The following is a 19,106-nucleotide window of genomic DNA, read 5'->3' on the forward strand; positions in this document are numbered from 1 at the left end:
GATAGATTCTTACAGCTCCTAACCCTCCCAGAGCACCCAGCACGTGGGACTGGGCCTATAGTCTCTGGGCCCTGCACCCCCAGAAGACACAGATAATGCCTTTGTTTATCCTTATGTCTTCCTAAGTCCAACCACAGACCAAAGCAGAATAGGCTTTCCAGAAATGTTTAAGGGGAGGAAGAAAAGAGGAACGGAGGGAAGGAGAAAGGGGAGGAGGTAGGGAGAAAGGAAGGAGGGAGGGAGACAGGTTGCCAGGCAGGTAGGCTGAAGTCCTCCTCCCAGCACTAACATCCTGTGATTCCACAAAGCTAAGTTCTAAGGCAGTTAGTTCACCAACAGTGTCTCTTAGACACCATCCCATTTATGGTGGAAACACCACAGGGAGAAGCAAAGGGAATTAATTTCAGATGCGAAATGATATGTGAACCCCTCTCTGCCTAAGCCCAGCTGACTGCCCCAAGCCCAGGCCCTGGGGTCTGCTGTGAGAAGTCCCGCCTTCACAGCGGAAGCCTCAGTGATGCTGGTGTCGGAGGTCACAACTCGTTTCTCTCTGCTAAGCTCACCGCCTGACATGTCAGTGCTTTCCAGCCCAGAGCCTATGGTTCCGACTGAGGAACACGATACAGCAGGATTCTGCAGGATTCAGAGACATGAGAGGAAGAGGTCTTTATAAATAACTCCTGGTTTAAATGGAGCTGAAAATAGGAAGACAAAAGAGGAAGCCAATTGCTAAGCACTTATTGAGTCAATAACATTGGCTTGGAAGCCATAGTGCAAGTGGCTGGTTTGGTTTATTTCCTTCTCATCAAAAGAGCTAACGCAGGATTGAACCTGGGGGCACCAAGACCGCATGTGTGTCCGAGGATGTGTCTGAAAGGATGTGGTGCTTCTCAGATGATGATGTCTCGACTAAGACATAACCCAGGCCTTACGTTAGATCTCTCGGTGTCACAGAAGAACCTGTCGGGTGGTGTGGCTTGGCTGTTAAGTCCCTGGACCTCTTGAGATCACTTTCTTCACTGGAAGGTCTAGTCACTGGGTTGGCTTCTAAGCTCTGAGATTTAGATAGCAATTCATAGCTAAGTCTTCGATATAAAACTCAGGAACCAAAAGTGTGAATAAAATCTTGACTGTGCTCAAGTGTCCTGTCTCCACTCTCAATTCCATTCTCTGTAGGGCCTTCCTTCAGCTGCAACAAGGGCCTAAAGTTTGTGCTCTCTCTCGGATGACAAAATTGGGTGGAAATGTGCTTTATTCACTTGCCGTCCCCAGGGCCCCTGATCTTGGGGTATGGCCCAGCAGCATGCTAGCCAGGGCAGGTGGACGCACTGGGCGGACGCACCGGTGGGGGCCAGGCCAGGAGGCTCAGCACACAGCTGACTCTGCCCCGGTTCCTAACCCTGCCTCCCTACCCCAGGATCCAAGTACAGAGCTGAACAATGGAGGGAGAGACAGCCTGAACGCCAGGCCCCCACGCTGCCCGGTTCGGGGCTCCCAGTTCCACCGGGAGGGACAGCAGGAGAGGGGGCGCCGCTTGCCGGGCAGCCTGGCTGGCAGCCATCAGCAGCAGCTGCAGGTGCCCGTGTGCACGCGGAGGATGCCTCGGCTGTGCAAGTGCAGGAAGTTGAAGATCTCGGAGGGCATGGCGTGGAAGCCGGGACGCGGCTTGACGTTGTCATAGTAGTGGTGAGTGATGTAGAGGCCCGAGGGGTTCATGGGGAAGGCCCAGAAGCCAAAGAGGTGCACCTCCTCACAGAGCTCCAGCGCCGCAGTGACCAGAATGAGGCCGGTGCTGATGCGCTTGGCGCGCACCCCCAGGCTGAGCCAGTAGCGCGACACGTTGACCAGGTACTGCGGATGGAAGTAGTAGACAGCTTGCGGCGATTCGAAGTCGTCCAGCACGTATTTGACGCGGATGGACACGTCGGTGTTGCGCGTGTTGTAGAAGGCAGGCAGCAGCACCGACGCGTTCTCGTACACCTGCAGCACGCGATAGAACGGCCGCCGCCACTTCTCCAGCTTGTGGAACCTACACAGGGCGCGAGTGAGAGGTGAGCCCCCACTCCTCCGTGCCCTCAGGCCCCTCGCTTCCCCACCCTTGCACCCTGGGGCTTTGCAAAGGACGGAAGGGACTCATAAGGCCACCTGCCTCCTGACACCTCACGCACCTGTGCAGATGAAGGTGAGACCTCTCTCAGGGGCAGTTGAGTTTTTTAAGTGGGTGCAGGAGAGGGCAGTTGGGATCCAAAGGGACAGATATCCAGGGTGTGGCTGCAGGGGGCAGGGCAATGCTGAATCCAAAAGGATGAGGGTGGCCCAAGGGAGGCTCAGAAGGGAAGTGGCTGCGGGAGTGGAGGCTTGCTCTAGAGGCCTCACGCCATTCACCTGTACTGTCATCCCCAAGCTCCCCAGGGACAAACCCCAAATGCAGCTGCCTGTCTTGGCTCAGACGCTTCCTCTCCTGCAGCCTCCGTTTCTCTCTCACACACTAGTGTGTTGTTATTTTTAGAGACACGGTCTTGCTCTGTCATCCAGGCTGGAGTGCAGTGGTGCAATCATAGCTCTGTGCAGCCTCAAAATCCTGGGCTCAAGCAATCCCCCCACCTTAGCCTTCTGAGTAGCTGAGACTACAAGTGTGCACCACAACACTTGCCTATTTTTTTAAAAATTTTTTGTAGAGACCAGGGACTAGCTATGTTGCCTAATTTGGTCTCGAACTCCTGGCCGCAAGCCACACTCTGGCCTCAGCCTCCCAAAGTGCTGTGGTTATAGGCATGAGCCGCCACACCTGGCCCCATTTCTTTACATTAAGCAGCGTTCCCTCTTGGGCCCTCTCTGACTTTGCTGTCTCTTCCCACCCCTTAAATAGCTGCTCCCTGGGCATCTGATCCAATTCAATGACCCCCTCCTCTCATCTCCCACTGTCCCCTCCTCTTACATGTTCTCTGACCTGGTTGGTGTGACTATGCCCAGGGCTAGGGTTTCAACACTTCCCCTAAAACCTTCCAGATGAACCCCAGGAGGGGAGCCAGGAGGGGAGCTGAGATCTCGGTGTGAGCTTCTCCCCAGTACCTCCTGGACACAGCCAGGTAGGGAGCTGCCTGCCCTGGTCACACCCTGGAGAGCTGTCCCACCCATCTCTAGGTGAAGGTAGTGTAGACCAGCACCGTCCAAAAGAACTAATGCAGGCCACATATGGAATTTAACAATGTCCGAGTAAGCACATGTGAAAAAATGGAAATGGGTGAAGTTTTTATATTTTCTTTAACCCACTATTTCGAAAATACTATTACTTCAACGTGTAATTAATATAACAAGTTAATTAGATATGTTATCCTGTTTTTGTATTGTCTTTGAAACCCAGTGTGTGTTTTACACTCACAGCCAGCACACCTCCAGACTAACAACACTTCTAGTGCCCAGTAGCCGCATGTGACTATTGGCTACCATTTTGGACAGTGCAGCTCTAGAAAGAGGGCCACTGACCTCTCTGTGATGATGCTGGGGTTCACAGTGACCACATCCGTCTTCACCCCCACGTCCATGGTGTACTTCTCTGAGATGGGGGGCAGGTTGCACCTGCAGAAGAGAAAAGGCAGCCCAAGGTGGTTGGTCATTCAATAGGTCAGGCTGGGGAGGGTGCAGGGAGAGGGGAGGGATGGTGATCATGTGGGCACAGGGATGCAACGGCAACCAGCTAGGCAGGTTCTCTGTAGCCAGGTGATAAGACAGTGGTCCTTCTGCTCCTTATCAGGCACTGGGACAGCCAACAGGCCTTGCTGAAGTTCCAAACACATGGGGCAGAGAAACCACTGGTTGTAAAATGCAGTTACAAGCTTGGGTAGTCCCTGGACCTTTGGAGGATGGGATTATGGCTCTCAGAGGACAGGTGGCTGGGGAGCATCTCCTTTTCTAGGGAGCCAAGACTTCCCTGAGGAAGCAATGCTTGAGCTGAGGTCTGAAGGAGGAATTGAGCAAATGTCCTGTGGCAGGAGAAGAGCTACATAAACATGCGATATGTTCGAAGATGCATCTTAGAAATGCAACACATATTGCATGCAAAAGCAAGTTGCCACCATTTGTAGAAAGCCCCATAGTAGGAAGAGTAATAGCCCCCAAAGGTGTCCATGTCCTAATCCCTGGAACCTGTGACTATGCAGCCTTACGTGGCAGAAGGGACTCTGCAGCTGCAATGAAGTTTAGGATCTTGAGATGGAGCCATTGCCCTGAGTTATCTGGGGGAGTCCAGTGTCATCACAAGGGTCTTTATAAGAGATGATGTGACAACCAGGGAGAGAGAAGAAAGTATGTGGCAACAGAATTGGAGTCAGAGAAAGAGACTGGAAGATACTCCACTGTGGGCTTTGCCATGAGCCAAGGAATGCAAGGAGCTTCTAGGAAATGAAAAAGGAAACAAATTCTCCCTGAGAGCCTCCAGAAGGGAATGCAGTTCTGCAGACACCTTGATTTTAGTCCAGTGAGACTTCTGACCTCCAAGACTGTAAGATAATAAAATCTGTGTTGTTTAAACCACTAATTTGGTGGTATTTTTTTACAGCAGCAATAGGAAACGAATACAGCCCTAAGCAAGCATAGTTTAACAATGCATTGTTCAGGGGTACATCTACATATGACAAAACCATTTTTAACAATGAGAGAATGATTAAGTACTCAATTCAAGGTAGCGATACCTTCGGGGGGAAACGGAGGTAGAATGGGAAGGAGCACACCAGTTGATACAAAGGCTCCATACAAACATTCAACTTCTTAAATCAAGTGGTTGGTCTACAAATATTCATTTTATTGTTTTGCTTCATACTTATGTGGTACAAATATTCTTCACATCAAATACTACATAATGAATGAATAATAAATTTTGAAATAAGCAGGTGTTAGGCTGGTTGAATGTGGAACTCATGAGCATTCCAGACACAGGTCCTGTGCAAAGGTCCTGTGGTAGATGAGAACAGGAAGCACCCAGGAGTGACTGTGGCCCGGTGACTGGAGCACAGGCAAGGTGGGAGTGGTACAAGCTGAGGGCAGAGAGGGAAGAAGGGGCCAGACTATAAGGGACGGTGGGCCATGTGAAGAATGCAGTCTTTCGTCAAGGGGAAGCCATGGGTTTAAGGAATAATTGTGCAGAAGAACCCTATTCTATAACAGGACCAGGACTGTCACCTACTTTATGATCCAACCATACCCCTGTCTATCAGACCACTATGAAAGGCAGGTTTTATACTGTCCTTAAAGATTGAGTGCGGGAGGGGGATGGGTGTGTGCAGTCAATTACCATTTTTTTGAGCATCTGTGGCATGCCAGGAACTTTCATAGGATTATATGAGACATCAATAACCTCGGGTGGCAGATATTAGGCTCACTGTGTTGCAAATGAGAAACCAGGCATTCAGAGGGTCAAGGGACTTGCTGCTATTAGGTGGTCAAGGCAGGGTGGAGGACGGGCCTGTCTGACTCCAAGCCTAGGTCTCGTTCCTACTGCAATAGCATCTAGGACATGCCTAGAACAGGACGGAGTCTCAGGGCATCTTGGCGTGCACATACAGGCACCCAGCAAGGCTTTGCTGCTGCTGCACTGCTATGATGATGATGACGATGAGGATGGAAGGGCCCACAGCATCTCCAAAAGTAGCACAAACAACTGTGTGCTCTCACAGATCTTAACAGATCTTAGGTGATGGGACAAGAGACCAGCCCCTCCGAGGGAGACATTTACTATCATATTATCGAGCTAGAGAAATGACATGGTATCACAGAAAGAATGCAAGACCAGAAGTGTATCACATTTCTGACTATGACTAGCCCCATGACCCTAGCAAGGAATATCATCCCCTCCCAAAAAATTGTTTTTTATCTGTAAAATGAGAGGAATATTTTAAAATAACATTTTCCTTATAATAAAACTTAGTATGTGTCCTGCAGTGTTTGAAGATTTTAAACATATTAATTCATTTATTCCTCATACTGACCCCAAGGGGTAGTTACTATTATCATCCTCATCTTTCATTTTAGGAGATAAAGCCAGAGTGGCTAGGTAACTTAGGCAAAGTAACACAGCTTTTTCTAACTCAAACCAGGCTCCCCAGCTTCAGAGCCTGTGGACAGAACCACTATACGCTCCACTTCTTAGCCCTGAAAATCACACAAGTCCATTCTTTCATTCACACCTTCATTCCTTCATTTAAGACTAATTTTTCTGAGTAGTTACGTTGTGCCAATTACATCAGTTACTGTAAACAGAAGTTCTCTTTGTGTTTCCAGTCTTCAAGAGCGAGACCACTCAGCGGGTCCCTGGTTATAGGGTTGGGTGTTAAAGGCCACATGATAGGTGGACACCAAGTTCCGTGGGAGCCCAGAAAAGGGTGCAAGTGGGTTTAGCCAGGGAAGGAGTGGGTGATTCTTGAGCTAAGCTTGGAAGGACAAGCGGCAGTTGGCAACGCAGGATGTAGGGGCTAGGGAGACAGCATTCCAGGCAGAGGGAACAGGACCTGGAAGTGCAGTTGCTGGCATTAACTGGGCTCTAATGGTGTGTCCAGTGCTGGAGGTACTAAGAGCTATACAATTGTTATGTGATTTAATCCCATAACTGATGGAGCTGCTATCCTTATCCCCATTTTGCAGATGAGGAAACCAAGGCCCAGAAGGGTGACATGACATTCCTGAGGTCATGTGCCTAGCAATGCTGGAGCCTGGATCAAAGTTCAGAGAGACCCCAGAGACCTGGGCTTCTCCCCAAAAGACCATCTTTAAAGAGGCTTTCCCTGCCTTTCCTGGCAGGAATGTGGCTGGGCTAAGGAGTCAGTGAGGGCCAGAGATTTCGGTGTTGGAGGAAGCTTAACCTTCAATGCTGGACTCGACTAGGCGTCCACAGGGAGCACGTGGGCAGACTCCAGATCACAGAGAGAGGTGTGTCTCTCACACTCTGCCTGTGACAGCAGGTGACGCAGGGTGTCCAAGGCTTCCTTCTTCTAGAGACAGGGGCTGGGGTTGGACAGCCAAGAACCCGAAATATGCAGGAGTCCCTTTATTTTAGGACCTCAAATCACACCAAACCTGCTCTACCCTCCCTAACCTGACACCAACTGAGTGGCCCGATGATTGTGGATCCATGCTTCATGCGACCCCACTGCAGACTCAACCCAAGTCTCTTTGCTTTAAGCTTTTATTTTCAACCCACCTTCTTCCCCCCAGCTAAAGATATAAATGAAGATCCACAAAGAGATAAGAGGGGGGCTTTACGGAAGGAAGAAGTGCAAGGACCAGTCTCTGGCTTAGTTAAAGCCAGGGTGAAGCCAATATTGGTGTCTGCCACAAGGCTTCCCTGGTTCCAACCAGTGCTTCTGGAAGGGTAGCATCCACCCAAGGAGACGGTGCCCAGAGGACCTCCCGACACAGCTGCAAGCTCCTAAGTCCTCAGTGCCTTCAAATCTGTGATGCCCTTTGCTCTTAACACATCTCCCATTGTGCAGATGTGGAAACTGAGGACCTAGGAGTTCAACGACTACCCCAAAGGGATGGGGCTGGAGAGAAGAAGGGATATCCCAGACCTGAGGGTCTGCAGGGGTGGGAAGTGGGGATTACTTGCTTAAAGGGTAGCATTAGGGAACCGGGGGAAGAATATGGAGGAGAGGGCCATGGGGTAGTGGCAAGGGCAGTGCCAGGGTTTCTTTTACCGGAAGACGAAGTCGGCGCTGTTGATCTCCCTCCCACAGCGGCTGTTCTTCAAGATGCCTCCGTTGCCCACTACAGCACACTTCTTAAACTGAGACCGGTAGTAGGGCATGTCCTGGGGGAGGCACAGGCACAGCTGTCAGAGCCAAGCCACCCCCTGCCTCGACCTGCGACTCTCACCTCTGCAAGCACACCCACCTATATTAGCTCCTGGTCCCAAGAGGCAGCCTTGTGGGGAATGTGGAAGGAAAGCGGCTTTCCACTTTACAGATGGGAAGAGTGGTTAAGAGTCTTGTTACTATTAGATGGCCCCAAAGGCCACTCCCATCCCTGACGCCCAGGGCCTGCTGGGCAGCTTTCCTCCTGGCACACAGCGGCTGGCAGCCCTGCATGAAATGGGCCAGGCCTGCAGCCTGGGCTTCCGGTGGGACCAGCAGCCAGGCGGGGTCTCATGGAGAACCGTGCTGCCCTGGGGCCATCAGGAATCAGGCTTAATTTAAGGGGGACTTCTGCGGGAGACTGTCCTTATTTGTGGTCCATTTTCCCTGGATGGACAGGCCCAGTGAGCCAAGACAGGGAAAACAGGGGCCTCTCACAGCCAGTAGGTGAGTAAACTGCACTATTAGACTTGTACTAGAGAAAGGCAAAAAAAAAAAAAAAAAAAAACAGTCATTTTCAGAAAAATCATCAAAAGTTTATTATGTTCTATATGGCTGTTTCCTAAACTTCTGTAAGTTAAGAATTACCTGGGATACTTTCTGAAAATATAAATTTCTGGGCTCCAACCCAGCACCACAGAATCAGAGTCTCACAGATAGGAGGCTGGGAAGCTGAATTTTTTACAAAGAGATACTTACATTTAGGGAAGTTCAGGAAATGTGATTCTATGTCACATTGCTTTAATTCAGGGACAAGCGAACTACATACAGCCCGTGGGCCACATCTGGCCTACCGTCTGTTTTTGTGTAACTTGCAAGCCAGGAATGGATTTCATATTTTTAAATGGTTGGAAACAACCCAAAGAAGAAACTATTTTGTGATACATGAAAACTATGTGAAATTCCAATTTTGGCATCTAATAAGATTGAAAGTGTTACTGGAACATAGCCACTCTCATTGGTTTACTCATGTCTGTAGCTGCTTTTGTGCTAGAATGATAGAGGTGAGTAGTAGTGACAGAGAGACTATGAACTGCAAATCCTAAAACAGTTACCGCCTGGCACTTTCTGGAGAATGTCTGGTGAGCCCTGCTGTCTGTCTCTGGCCTTCAGCGGTCCATAGGCTGCTTCTCCTTGGATCTGTATGTCATACTAAGTTGTGTTACATCCACTGGCATTACCTGCGTGAGATGCAAATCCACCTGCTGTCACCAGCCTCATGTTCCAGGCCTTGTAAGACCCACCTCATAAAGGTGGCTCAGCACCATCCTCCCTTAGGGCCACAGTGAGTGAGAACATGTTTGACGCCGCTCACCTGCAGCTCCTCCCCCACATCCCCAGAATGCATGAGTCTTACCTATACACTTTGGTACCAGTCACAGAATGCAGGGAACTCTGGGCTTTGTTTCGCACTCAGCCAAGAAGCTAGGCAGCCAAGGCCTTCAGACTTCATCCAAAAAGACCTCTACATGCCCCCACTCAGAATTTCTATAAACTACATTCACTGAATGCTGTCCTGGGCCCAGAGCTCTCCTGAATGTGGTTATGAACACACCCATGCAACCTTCCTCCTCTTCAGAGTCCATACGCCACCACACCTGGGTAATTGCCAGAACTGGCTGAAAGCGCAGGTTCCAGCGCCCCTTCTCTGAGAGTAGTGCGGTGAGTCTGCACCAACCGTCAGCCCAGGTGATTGCAGGTGCTCAGCATCAGTGATCTGAACAGTTCACATCTGCGGCTCACTCACTGCGGTCCTCAATGGCCAAGGTCAGTGATCTGAACCATTCAGGTCTGCGGCTCATTCATTTTGTGGTCCTCCATGACCAGGGAGCCACCGTGCCAGCCCTGCACAGCCTACCTCCAGAATTCCTTTATGTGAAAGGAAAAAAATAAATATCTATCTTGATTAAGTCTCTGATATTTTAGAAGTTCTGTTATAATCAGCCAAATCTATTCATAGTCCAAGCCCCAGTGTTACAAATAAGGAGATTGAGGCTTTGAAAGACAAAATATCTGCCCACGGTCATCAAGTGAGCTGAATCTTTCAGAGTCTAGATCTGTACTGGGTTGTTCTTTCTTGTGCTCACAACCTCTGCATGTGCGTTTGCTCTTGTGCCTACCTCAGGAGGGGGACAAATGTGTTGTCATTCTCTCCCTATCTGCAGGATAGCCTCTGCAAGCAATGCAATACCCAGAATTTTCTAGTCACTTTCTCGCCAAAAGTCGCTCAAATCATAGACAGTTGGCAGTCATGGTTCTCAGACAGAACCCCCAAAGAAATCCAGAGGGTGGGCTTCTGCACCTCAGACAACTCGTCAACCAGGACCAAGACAACTGAGTCCAGAGGACCGTGAGTGAGTCAGGCAAAACCCCAGGGACATTGCCACGGAGGGCTACTGCTGGGTCGGCTCCCTCGCCCCACCCAGACCGCCCCCGCCCAAAGCAGCACCTTGGGAAACATGCGGAAGATCTCCTGGTTGATGTGGTAGATGCCACTGGTGTCCACCTCATACTTGAGCTTTGTCCCCAGGGGAGTGTTCTTCTGGGTGGTGAAGAGAAAGGCAGGGGCGTTGCAGCACCTGGACAGAGTAGACCTGCCAGGCAGGGAGACAGGCAGGAAAGACGTGATGCAGGAAAGATGTGATGGAGGGCAGAGCACAACCTCACGGAGAACAGAGGGGTGGAGCCGAGGCCTCTCCTGCCCACCCATCCCCACGCTTGCCCCCACCCTGCATGGAGCCGAGGCCTCTCCTGCCCACTCATTCCCAGGCTTGCCCCCAACCTGCACCTCTGCTCATGCAGTCCCCTCCCTTTTCAACGCCTCTCCCAAGGCCCCTGCCTTCTGCCACTCATTCAAGGCCCAGGCCAGGCTTCTTTCCATGAAGCCCCACCCAGCTGCCCCTGTCTGCACTGTATGGAACTCCTCGACGGAGCCTGAGTCCTGGCCACTAATAGAGGGTAAGGAGGAGCTTTCCAAAGAGCTCCCAGCCAGGCCTGGTATGGAAACTTGGGCTGCCGTCCTGGTGTCAAGAGGCCTAGATTCTTGCTTCTGCTCTGCCCCGACCAGTTGTGAGGCTACTGGAAGGTCTCTCTCTTTCTCTCTGGGCCCTAGTTTCCTCATACAGGCTTGGCTCTTCTACCTCTAATCCTCTGTAATTTGTGATTCCAGCTTGCAAAAGCCAGGAATGTTTTATGATTTTTTTTTTTTTTTTTTTTTTTTGAGACAGGGTCTCACTCTGTCACCCAGGTTGGAGTTCAATGGTGCGATCTCGGCTCACTGCAATCTTCGCCTCCTGGGTTCAAGCGATTCTTCTGCCACAGCCTCCCAAGTAGCTGGGATTACAGGCAAGCACCACCATGCCTGGCTAATTTTTTTTTTTTTTTTTTAGTAGAGTCAAGGTTTCTCCATGTTGGCCAGGCTGGTCTCGAACTCCTAACCTCAGGTGATCCACCTGCTTCAGCCTCTCAGACTCCCAAAGTGCTGGGATTACAGGTGTGAGTCACCATGCCTGGCCTATAATGTTTTTTTTTTTTAAATTTCATCTCTTGCAGGTACTTCACTGGGAAGCCTAGCTGGCTCCCAGTCACAGAGAGCAGAATTTCCTGTGGAGAGCTGGGTTTCAGAATGTAACAGAGGCTTCCCAGAGAGGAGACCAGAGGCCTGGCAAGGCAGGGCCATGGATTGGCATTACAAACTGGCATCTGGGCCTTTTAGCTTTGCTAGTTCAGAAGCTCAGTCTTGTCAGCCCACTGGAGATCACTCCTATTGAGGGATACTGACTCACACTAACCAAGCTCATAAGTGACTGATATACAAACCAGAATGTCAGTGTGCCTATTTGTAGGCAGCAGGGTGGGAGAAGGCCTGTTACAGGATTCATTTCCTGTAATTCGAATGCTCATGTCTGCCTTCTAGCACCCACCTGACACTCCCTCATGGCACCAGGTTCCTGCCAGCCTGAATGAAGCATCTCATGATTGTTCCATGAGCTTGAAATGAGAGCAAAGGGAGGCAATGACCAGCCTGGAAGGTTTTCTCACTTAGAGCATGGCAAGGCCTGATGTCACTGCCTTTTCTCACACCTGAAACTGCTCCACACCCCTCATGCCCGGAGCTCCACCCCTGCACTGTGCTGTCTTGTCCCTGCCAAAGGCTCCCACACTCATCCCTGTTTTTCTCTTGCCACATCATTTCCCTGTTGCTTCATGTTTCCTGAGATATGTGAGTGCTGCTGCTGAGACTTTTTTTTTTTTTTTTGAGATGGAGTCTCGCTCTGTCGCCCAGGCTGGAGTGCATTGGCATGATCTCCGCTCACTGCAACCTCCACCTCCCGGGTTCAAGCAATTCTCCTGCCTCGGCCTCCCAAGTCTAGGATTACAGGTGTGCACCACCACGCCCGGCTAATTTCTTTGCATTTTTAGTAGAGACAGGGTTTCACCATGTTGGCCAGGCTGATCTTGAACTCCTGACCTCAGGTGATTCACCTGCCTTGGCCTCCCAAAGTGCTGGGATTATAGACGTGAGCCACCATGCCTGGTCCACTGCTGAGACTTCTATTCTGCCCTAAGTCTGGACAACAGGCTTTTGCCTCTCACTGACCTGGTCCAGGCTGAGTGTTTTATCAGCCATACTCTCAGTGTGTCAGGTCTCACTCGCCCCCAGGGGCACCTCTGTGCAGTGTGCACAGTAACATTTCTAAGGGGCCAATTGGCAGCACAGATTATGGTTCTATTCTCTACTCTCCCAGCACTTTGCTCAAGCTCATGTTCTGTTTCTTATGATAGGTGAGTCTCTGCAAACTACTGTCAGGCCTTTGCTTGGTTTCTGTAGTCTCCCAGAGGCCTCTGGCACCTGATCTTCAAGTGTTATCACTTTAAACATTCACATTTCTAAAAATGTGCCTCTTAAAACTACTACTCTACCTCTAGACTTGGTCTGGAGCTGCAGCAAATTGGAACAAATGATTTATAAAGAAAAAGCTTAGTCATCTTTGCTTTTCACAATCTTGTGCAGGACTCCTTCATGCTTAGAGCTCCTCAGTACATTTAAACTTGGACCTGAGTGCTGAAATCCAGTATAGACACAAATTGCCAGATTACATCAACTCCATAAAATAAGGTCTACCTGCACTAAAATAATCCCATAAGCTCACAGAACTTTAGAGATGGAGAAGACCCTAAAGTTCACCATCCATCAAAAAGAATTTTTGGACATCTGTTATTTGCAGAGTTCCCACAGGACAACTTTAAGATCCAGCTCTTACCTCTCTGGAAGTTTATAACCTGCTCATTTTGGTTAGAGAGCATTTATAAAATAATCTGCAGCAGGGCTCAAATGTCTCGTGGAGGCTGGAAGAACTCAAATGCTCTGAGAAGGAGAGAAGCTACTGGGTCAGAGCCGCTGCCCCAGGACAGGGGAGGTGAGGACCAGGAGGCCATAGAGGATGCGTGATGCACCTTCACACAGGCCTGCTGGAGACCGCCCACACATGCTTCCCTGCTAATAGCCTCAGTGAACCTCAGCTGTGTACTGGATATGGCACCACCAACCTCACAAGGCTGCTGCAAGGACTAAGGGAGAGAAGGTGGAGGATAGCACCTGGGCAAGGTGCCCGCCTCAGCCTGCATGTTGAATCGGATCCCCCCCACTGCCCGGATTCCTAAGCCCAGTCAGGGCCTGCTCTGGGGAAGATGCCCACTGAGAGCTGGGCCTTGCAGGACAACGGAGACCAGAAGAGGTGGCAGTGAGGAGAATCATACAAGGAGAAGGGAGGACAGACGAATCATAGATACTTGAACTGGTTGGCCTCAGAGATGTTCATCGCCCATTTGCACATCTGGAGGCTCTTCCACCTGTCGAACAGCTCTGACTGCTTCACCCTTGGGAGTAGAGGACAGAAGAGTACATGAGCAGGGCAGGCGGGACAGAGCGCGATCATTCCCAGAAATGCTCCCTTCTGATCTCCCATAGGCCAAGTCCAGTCCTGGGGCTGGCCCTTGGCATTGACCATGTTTTCTTTTCTTTCTTTCTTTCTTTTTTTTTTTTTAAGAACAGGGCCTCACACCGGCGTACAGGCTGGAGTGCAATGGTGTGATCTCAGCTCACTGCAACCTCCGCCTCTGGGGTTCAAGTGATTCTCGTGCCTCAGCCTACCGAGTAGCTGGGACTACAGGTGCACCACCATGCCTAGCTAATTTTTGTACTTTTTGGTAGCGATGGGGTTTCACCATGTTAGCCAGGCTGGTTTTGAGCTCCTGACCTCAAGGGATCCTTCTGCTTTGGTCTCCCAAAGTGCTGGGATTACAGGTGTGAGCCACCGTGCCCACCTGGTATTTTCTTATTTTCTATATTCCTGATGCTCTGGCACCTGGTGCCTTGCTAATTCCTAGTTAGCAAACAACTGTCCTGCAAGTGTGCCTTTCATGTGCAAACCAACCAATCGGAGCCCACACCCTCAACCACCTCCTCACTGACAGGCCACCATCCCCTCCCCACCCCCCACCCTAATCATCCCAGGGCCAGGTATCGGACAAACAGAGGCAGTCCCTATGCCTCAGAGCCTGCCAGAATTATTCAAACTAGCCAATCCTAAACCTGGCTACCCTGCCGACCCTGCCTTATCCATTCCTTCCCCTGAAAACCTCAATAGTCTCACCCACGCTTTCCCCTCACTGCTGCCTCCTGACCGGCCCTGGGGCTGCCCTGCAGGGCATGCCTCCTGTTTCTAGGGATCTGTGAGTATAACGTCTTACTTCATGATGGTCATTTTCATGTCTGTGTGTCCTACCGTACCTGATTAAAACAAATCCCAGAAACACTTTGAAACCTTCTTCCTCACGTGCCCACCCCCCAGGGCCTGCATAGTTCTCTTGGGAACATCTGTCTATAAAGAGAGTCAGACCCCAGTGGAACACCCATCAAACACCCACACAGTTCAGCACACAGTAGGGCTCATGAGCAGGGCATGCCCTTCTCTTTCTCCCTTCTCAAGGGTGGATCACAGTTTCCAAATGACAGAAAGGATGAGATGAGAAACCTGAGACTGCCCCTTCTGCCTGAAAAACCCTCGGCCAGCCTTTATGCTAGTTGGCATTTAAACATCTCAGCATCATGACATTCTAAAGCACTCTCAGGAAAGGGAACGTCTAAACCACACAGCATTCTCCCTTTGACCGAAACCTGCAAAAAGAACTCATTTTTAATTTACACATTTACATCGACTTATTTATAATTATGCATACATATAATCATTTCAGTGCTGTATCCCCAGCTTCTAGAACAGTGCTTAGCAAAATATAGATACTTGATAAATATTTATTGAGTGAATGACTGAGCCAAATCAAAAATACAAATTCCCACAAACACTAACTGACCAATATGAGATCCTCATGTACATTAACCTCAAATAGTCGCTCACCCTTCTTATCGGTTTCTCTCCTCTTTCAGCAGTGCCTAAGCTCAGAGCCAAGTCCACATTCCCAAGCTCTCTCTGTCACAGATCCGCTTTAGCATCTCCGTTACCTATCCCTATCTTTAGTTACTCCTTCTGCGTTTCAGTTAAGAAATTGTTCCTTGCATCCTAACCAATTCCTTCCTGCTTTCACTTACACTTGGTTTTGCGGGTGATTCTCCTATTCTACAAAAATGTCCAGAATTCTCTAGGATCCCAGCTGTTGAAGGTTCCAGTGAGGCCCTGGCCTGGTGAGAGTCATGAGATCCAGAAAGATCCAGGAAGCTCCTCAAGCCAGGCCAGCACCCGCTCCTTCTTAAGGAAAGGAGCACAAGACACATTATACAATTGGGCGAGCCCTTCCTGATGAACTCCAGATCTTTGGCAAAGAATTATGCATCTTTTTTGTTTGTTTGTTTTTTAAGGTGGATCCTATGGTCAAATATAGTTGGGGAAAGCTGAGCTAAATAAAGTTAAATGCTTTTCTTTACTGCAAGACTTCTCAGTTCCCTTAATATGTCTCATATATTGTGAATTTCCAAGAAAATTATTGGATCGTCTTTTTCCATTAAGTAGTTCGAAAAATTGTAATTCTACAGTAAAACTGTGAAATGCAGACAGATCATACACTCCTTAAAGGCAGCACCATGATTTCTCTCTCTTGATCATGCACAGTCCCCACTTTAGGGCCAGGCATTCTGTAGCTGTTTGGGGTCACCTGGCTGTGGCCCACTAAGAAGCTCATTAGTCTTGGGTGCTGGTGCAGACAGGAGCCCTTGAAAGGAAGCTGTCCTGGTTTGATCATAAATGGGAAAGTGACTAGCCTTCAGGAGCTGAGTGTTACCAAGAAACTGCTATCACTGTGGCTCTTACCCTGGGGTCCACTGAAGGGCTAAAGGAAGTGCCTGTACCCCCTGATTTTGTTATAGGCAAAATCCATGTCTATCCACCCACGTGCATATCTTTGGGGAGAATCTGAAGCTTTCTTCAGGTTCCTACAGGGGTCCATTATTTAAAAAAAAAAAGCAAATACCCACTTTAAAAACCCTTTTTAGGCCGGGCGCAGTGGCTCACGTCTCTAATCCCAGCACTTTGGGAGGCCGAGGCGGGCGGATCATCTGAGGTCAGGAGTTTGAGACCAGCCTGGCCAACATAGTGAAACCCTGTCTCCACTAAAAATACAAAAATTAGCCGGGCATGGCAGTGCGTGCCTGTAATCCCAGCTAGTTGGGAGGCTGAGGCAGGAGAATCGCTTGAACCCAGGAGGTGGAGGTTGCAATGAGCCGAGATTGTGCCATTGCACTCCAGCCTAGGCGACAGAGCAAGAATCCATCTCAAAAGAAAAAAAAAAAAAAACCCTTTTTAAAAAAGCGTTCATTTTGTAGAGGCATGTCCTGTGTTTAATTGGAGGTGGTAACAGTTGTCCTCAAACAAGGCAAGCCTCCCCTATAGGAAGAATACATAGCTGGCAGGGGAGGGGTGATTGCAGGAAAAGTCATGGAAGATAGTAACTAAATACATGGATTTTGGAACTAGTGGGACTTGGGCTAAGACCTAAGTCTTAGTTCAGATAGCTGCTAACTATGAGACCTCAGGCTGGTTATTTAACCTCTCTGAGTCTCAGTTTTCTCATTTATAAAATGGGTGTAATAATAGTCTCTTGCCCTCCCAAATTTGTTGAAATAATTAAATAGGATGATGTGATAAAAGACTAGGCATGGCACCTGACACACAGAAAGCATCCAGTACATATAAGTTATTAGTACTGTTAAACTGAACTGCCTTGACTATGCTCACTCACAGCCCCCTGTACTTTCCACTTTTGTAAAACCTATGACCTATCATGATTCCTGATCTTTCCCACTAGACAGTAAATACCATGGGGGCAGGGGATCAAGCCTACGCTCATCATTGTAACTCAAGTGCTAAGGCACATAGCAGATGCATGGTAAATATTTGTTGAGTATACCAATAAGTTAATGAATTAATTGAAACACCTGAGTTCAAATCAAGTCTCACTATTTGTTGAGTTATCTCCATATGGCAGGAACTAGAAATACAGTAGTGAAAAAAACAACCCCTTGCTTCCATGGAGCTTACACACCAATTGGGGAGGAAAATGGAAAACAAATATATAATGCCTTGCCAGGAAGTGGCAAGTGCCAGGAAGGAAAGTGAAGCAGGGTAAAGGGACGGGGAAGTGACTGTTTCAGACTGAGTGATCAGGGAAGGCTTTCCTGAGGAGGAGAACCTTGCACAGAGACCTGAAATGACACAGGAGTGAGCTGTGCAAATATCTGGGAAAAGTATATTCCGGGCTGAGAGAAGAGTGAGTGCAAAGGCCCCAGCCTGGCAGCTTTCCTCCTCCCACCCTGGCTGACAGAAGGCAAACCTTCCTTCTAGCTTTCCCAAACCTCCCCTCTCAGGAGCTCACAGGGTATGAGGGAGAGGTGCCATCATACAGCAACACCCTGGCTCACCCACTGCCCCCTGCCCCTTCCCACTCTCTGCAATCCACAGGCCCCTAGAGCAGCCCCCTATATGGCCACTGCTTCAAATGCCTTCTGGAAACACAGCCCTGGCAACACTCGAGGCGGGGTTCCAAGCTCTACTGTTACCAGCGTCTGGGCCCTACTCTCTCTGCCTCCAATGCCCTCATCACACCCTGGACCAAGGTCAGGGCCTGGGACACCCAGCCTTGAATCCTGGCTCCATCCCAATCTTGCAATGTAACCTTGGGCAAGTCATTTAATCTCTCTGAGACTCAGCTGCTTTATCTGTAAGTTGGATATAACGGCTGGCTGCTGCCCTTCCAATCTTAAAGGTTGTCAGAGAGCTCAAATGGAATATGTGTAAAAAGATTTTACAAATTGCTTTACAAATGCAGAGATCTTTAAAGATGAAGGGTTGACCCCAGGCACTTTTCTCCTTTCTCCCAAGACACCACTAACATTCCAGAAGAGGAATAAAAAAGGTACAAGCCCATAGATGAATAGAATGACAGGGAAGGGCATCTCAGTAGAAGAGAAATTTCAACAAGTGTATGGAAGTACAAGGGAGTGGCACAAGGACAGGATGACACAGCCCAAGTACCTAGAGCCAATCTGCACATGGAAAATTCTAAGAGGTGGGTGGAGGATGGGGAGGGAGCATGGCCCTAAAAATGAGAATCAGTTGTGAGTCTCTAAGCAGAACCATCAAGCCTACACTCCCCCTACCCCACCAAAAACCATGGCAGCCAAATGCTTAATGTCCAGCAGAGGAGGAGGAGAGATGGAATCAGACTATTAGTTCCTCTGTTAAAAAAAAAAAAGGTATCATTTACAGTTAAAAGATCTGGCCGTTCTAGCAACAAAAGGGCCAGGAGCATCATGAACAACTTCAGACACAGAGCTCCTATCAGTTTTTATTTCAAGGTTAAATATGGATAGATAGCCAAGGGTCACTTGGTCAACCTGAAGTGAGACCAAGATAATCCATCAGATAAAATGACCACAAAGACAACTATTGGAGGAACAAAACAGAACTTAAAAATATTCTACTTAAGGTACAAAGAAAGAACTCTTGTGGGGGAGGGGTTCACCAGAAGAGCTGGAAGATGAAGTCAAGGGATTTTCCCAGTATGTGGAAGCAAAAAGAGGAGAGAAAAAAGATAAAATTAAATGATATGACCAGCCTGAGCAATGTAACAAGATCCCATCTCTACAAAAAAATGTTTGAAAAACATCAGCCAGGTGTGGCTGCGTGCGCCTATAGTCCCAGCTACTCAGGAGGCTGAGGCGGCAGGATTGCTTGAGGCCAGGAGTTCAAG

At 49.1% G+C, this 19,106-nt stretch overlaps 1 protein-coding gene across 3 annotated transcripts in view; it reads right to left on the reverse strand.

The window, feature by feature from the left end:
* Positions 1 to 651: 651 nt before the first annotated feature.
* The window catches only part of ST8SIA5 (ST8 alpha-N-acetyl-neuraminide alpha-2,8-sialyltransferase 5), a 77,868-nt gene continuing 59,413 nt past the window's right edge, over positions 652 to 19,106 (reverse strand). For 2 of the 3 annotated variants that reach the window (XM_063795476.1, XM_009433932.4), the window contains 5 exons: positions 13,638 to 13,724; positions 10,294 to 10,438; positions 7,689 to 7,801; positions 3,487 to 3,579; positions 652 to 2,029 (listed from right to left, as the gene is read on the reverse strand). In XM_063795476.1, coding sequence (XP_063651546.1) covers positions 1,561 to 2,029; positions 3,487 to 3,579; positions 7,689 to 7,801; positions 10,294 to 10,438; positions 13,638 to 13,724 — 907 coding nt within the window. In that variant the 3' untranslated portion in view covers positions 652 to 1,560. 3 annotated transcript variants of the gene reach the window in all.

The sequence above is a fragment of the Pan troglodytes genome, chromosome 17, assembly GCF_028858775.2.
Source record: "Pan troglodytes isolate AG18354 chromosome 17, NHGRI_mPanTro3-v2.0_pri, whole genome shotgun sequence".
NCBI lineage: Eukaryota > Metazoa > Chordata > Mammalia > Primates > Hominidae > Pan > Pan troglodytes.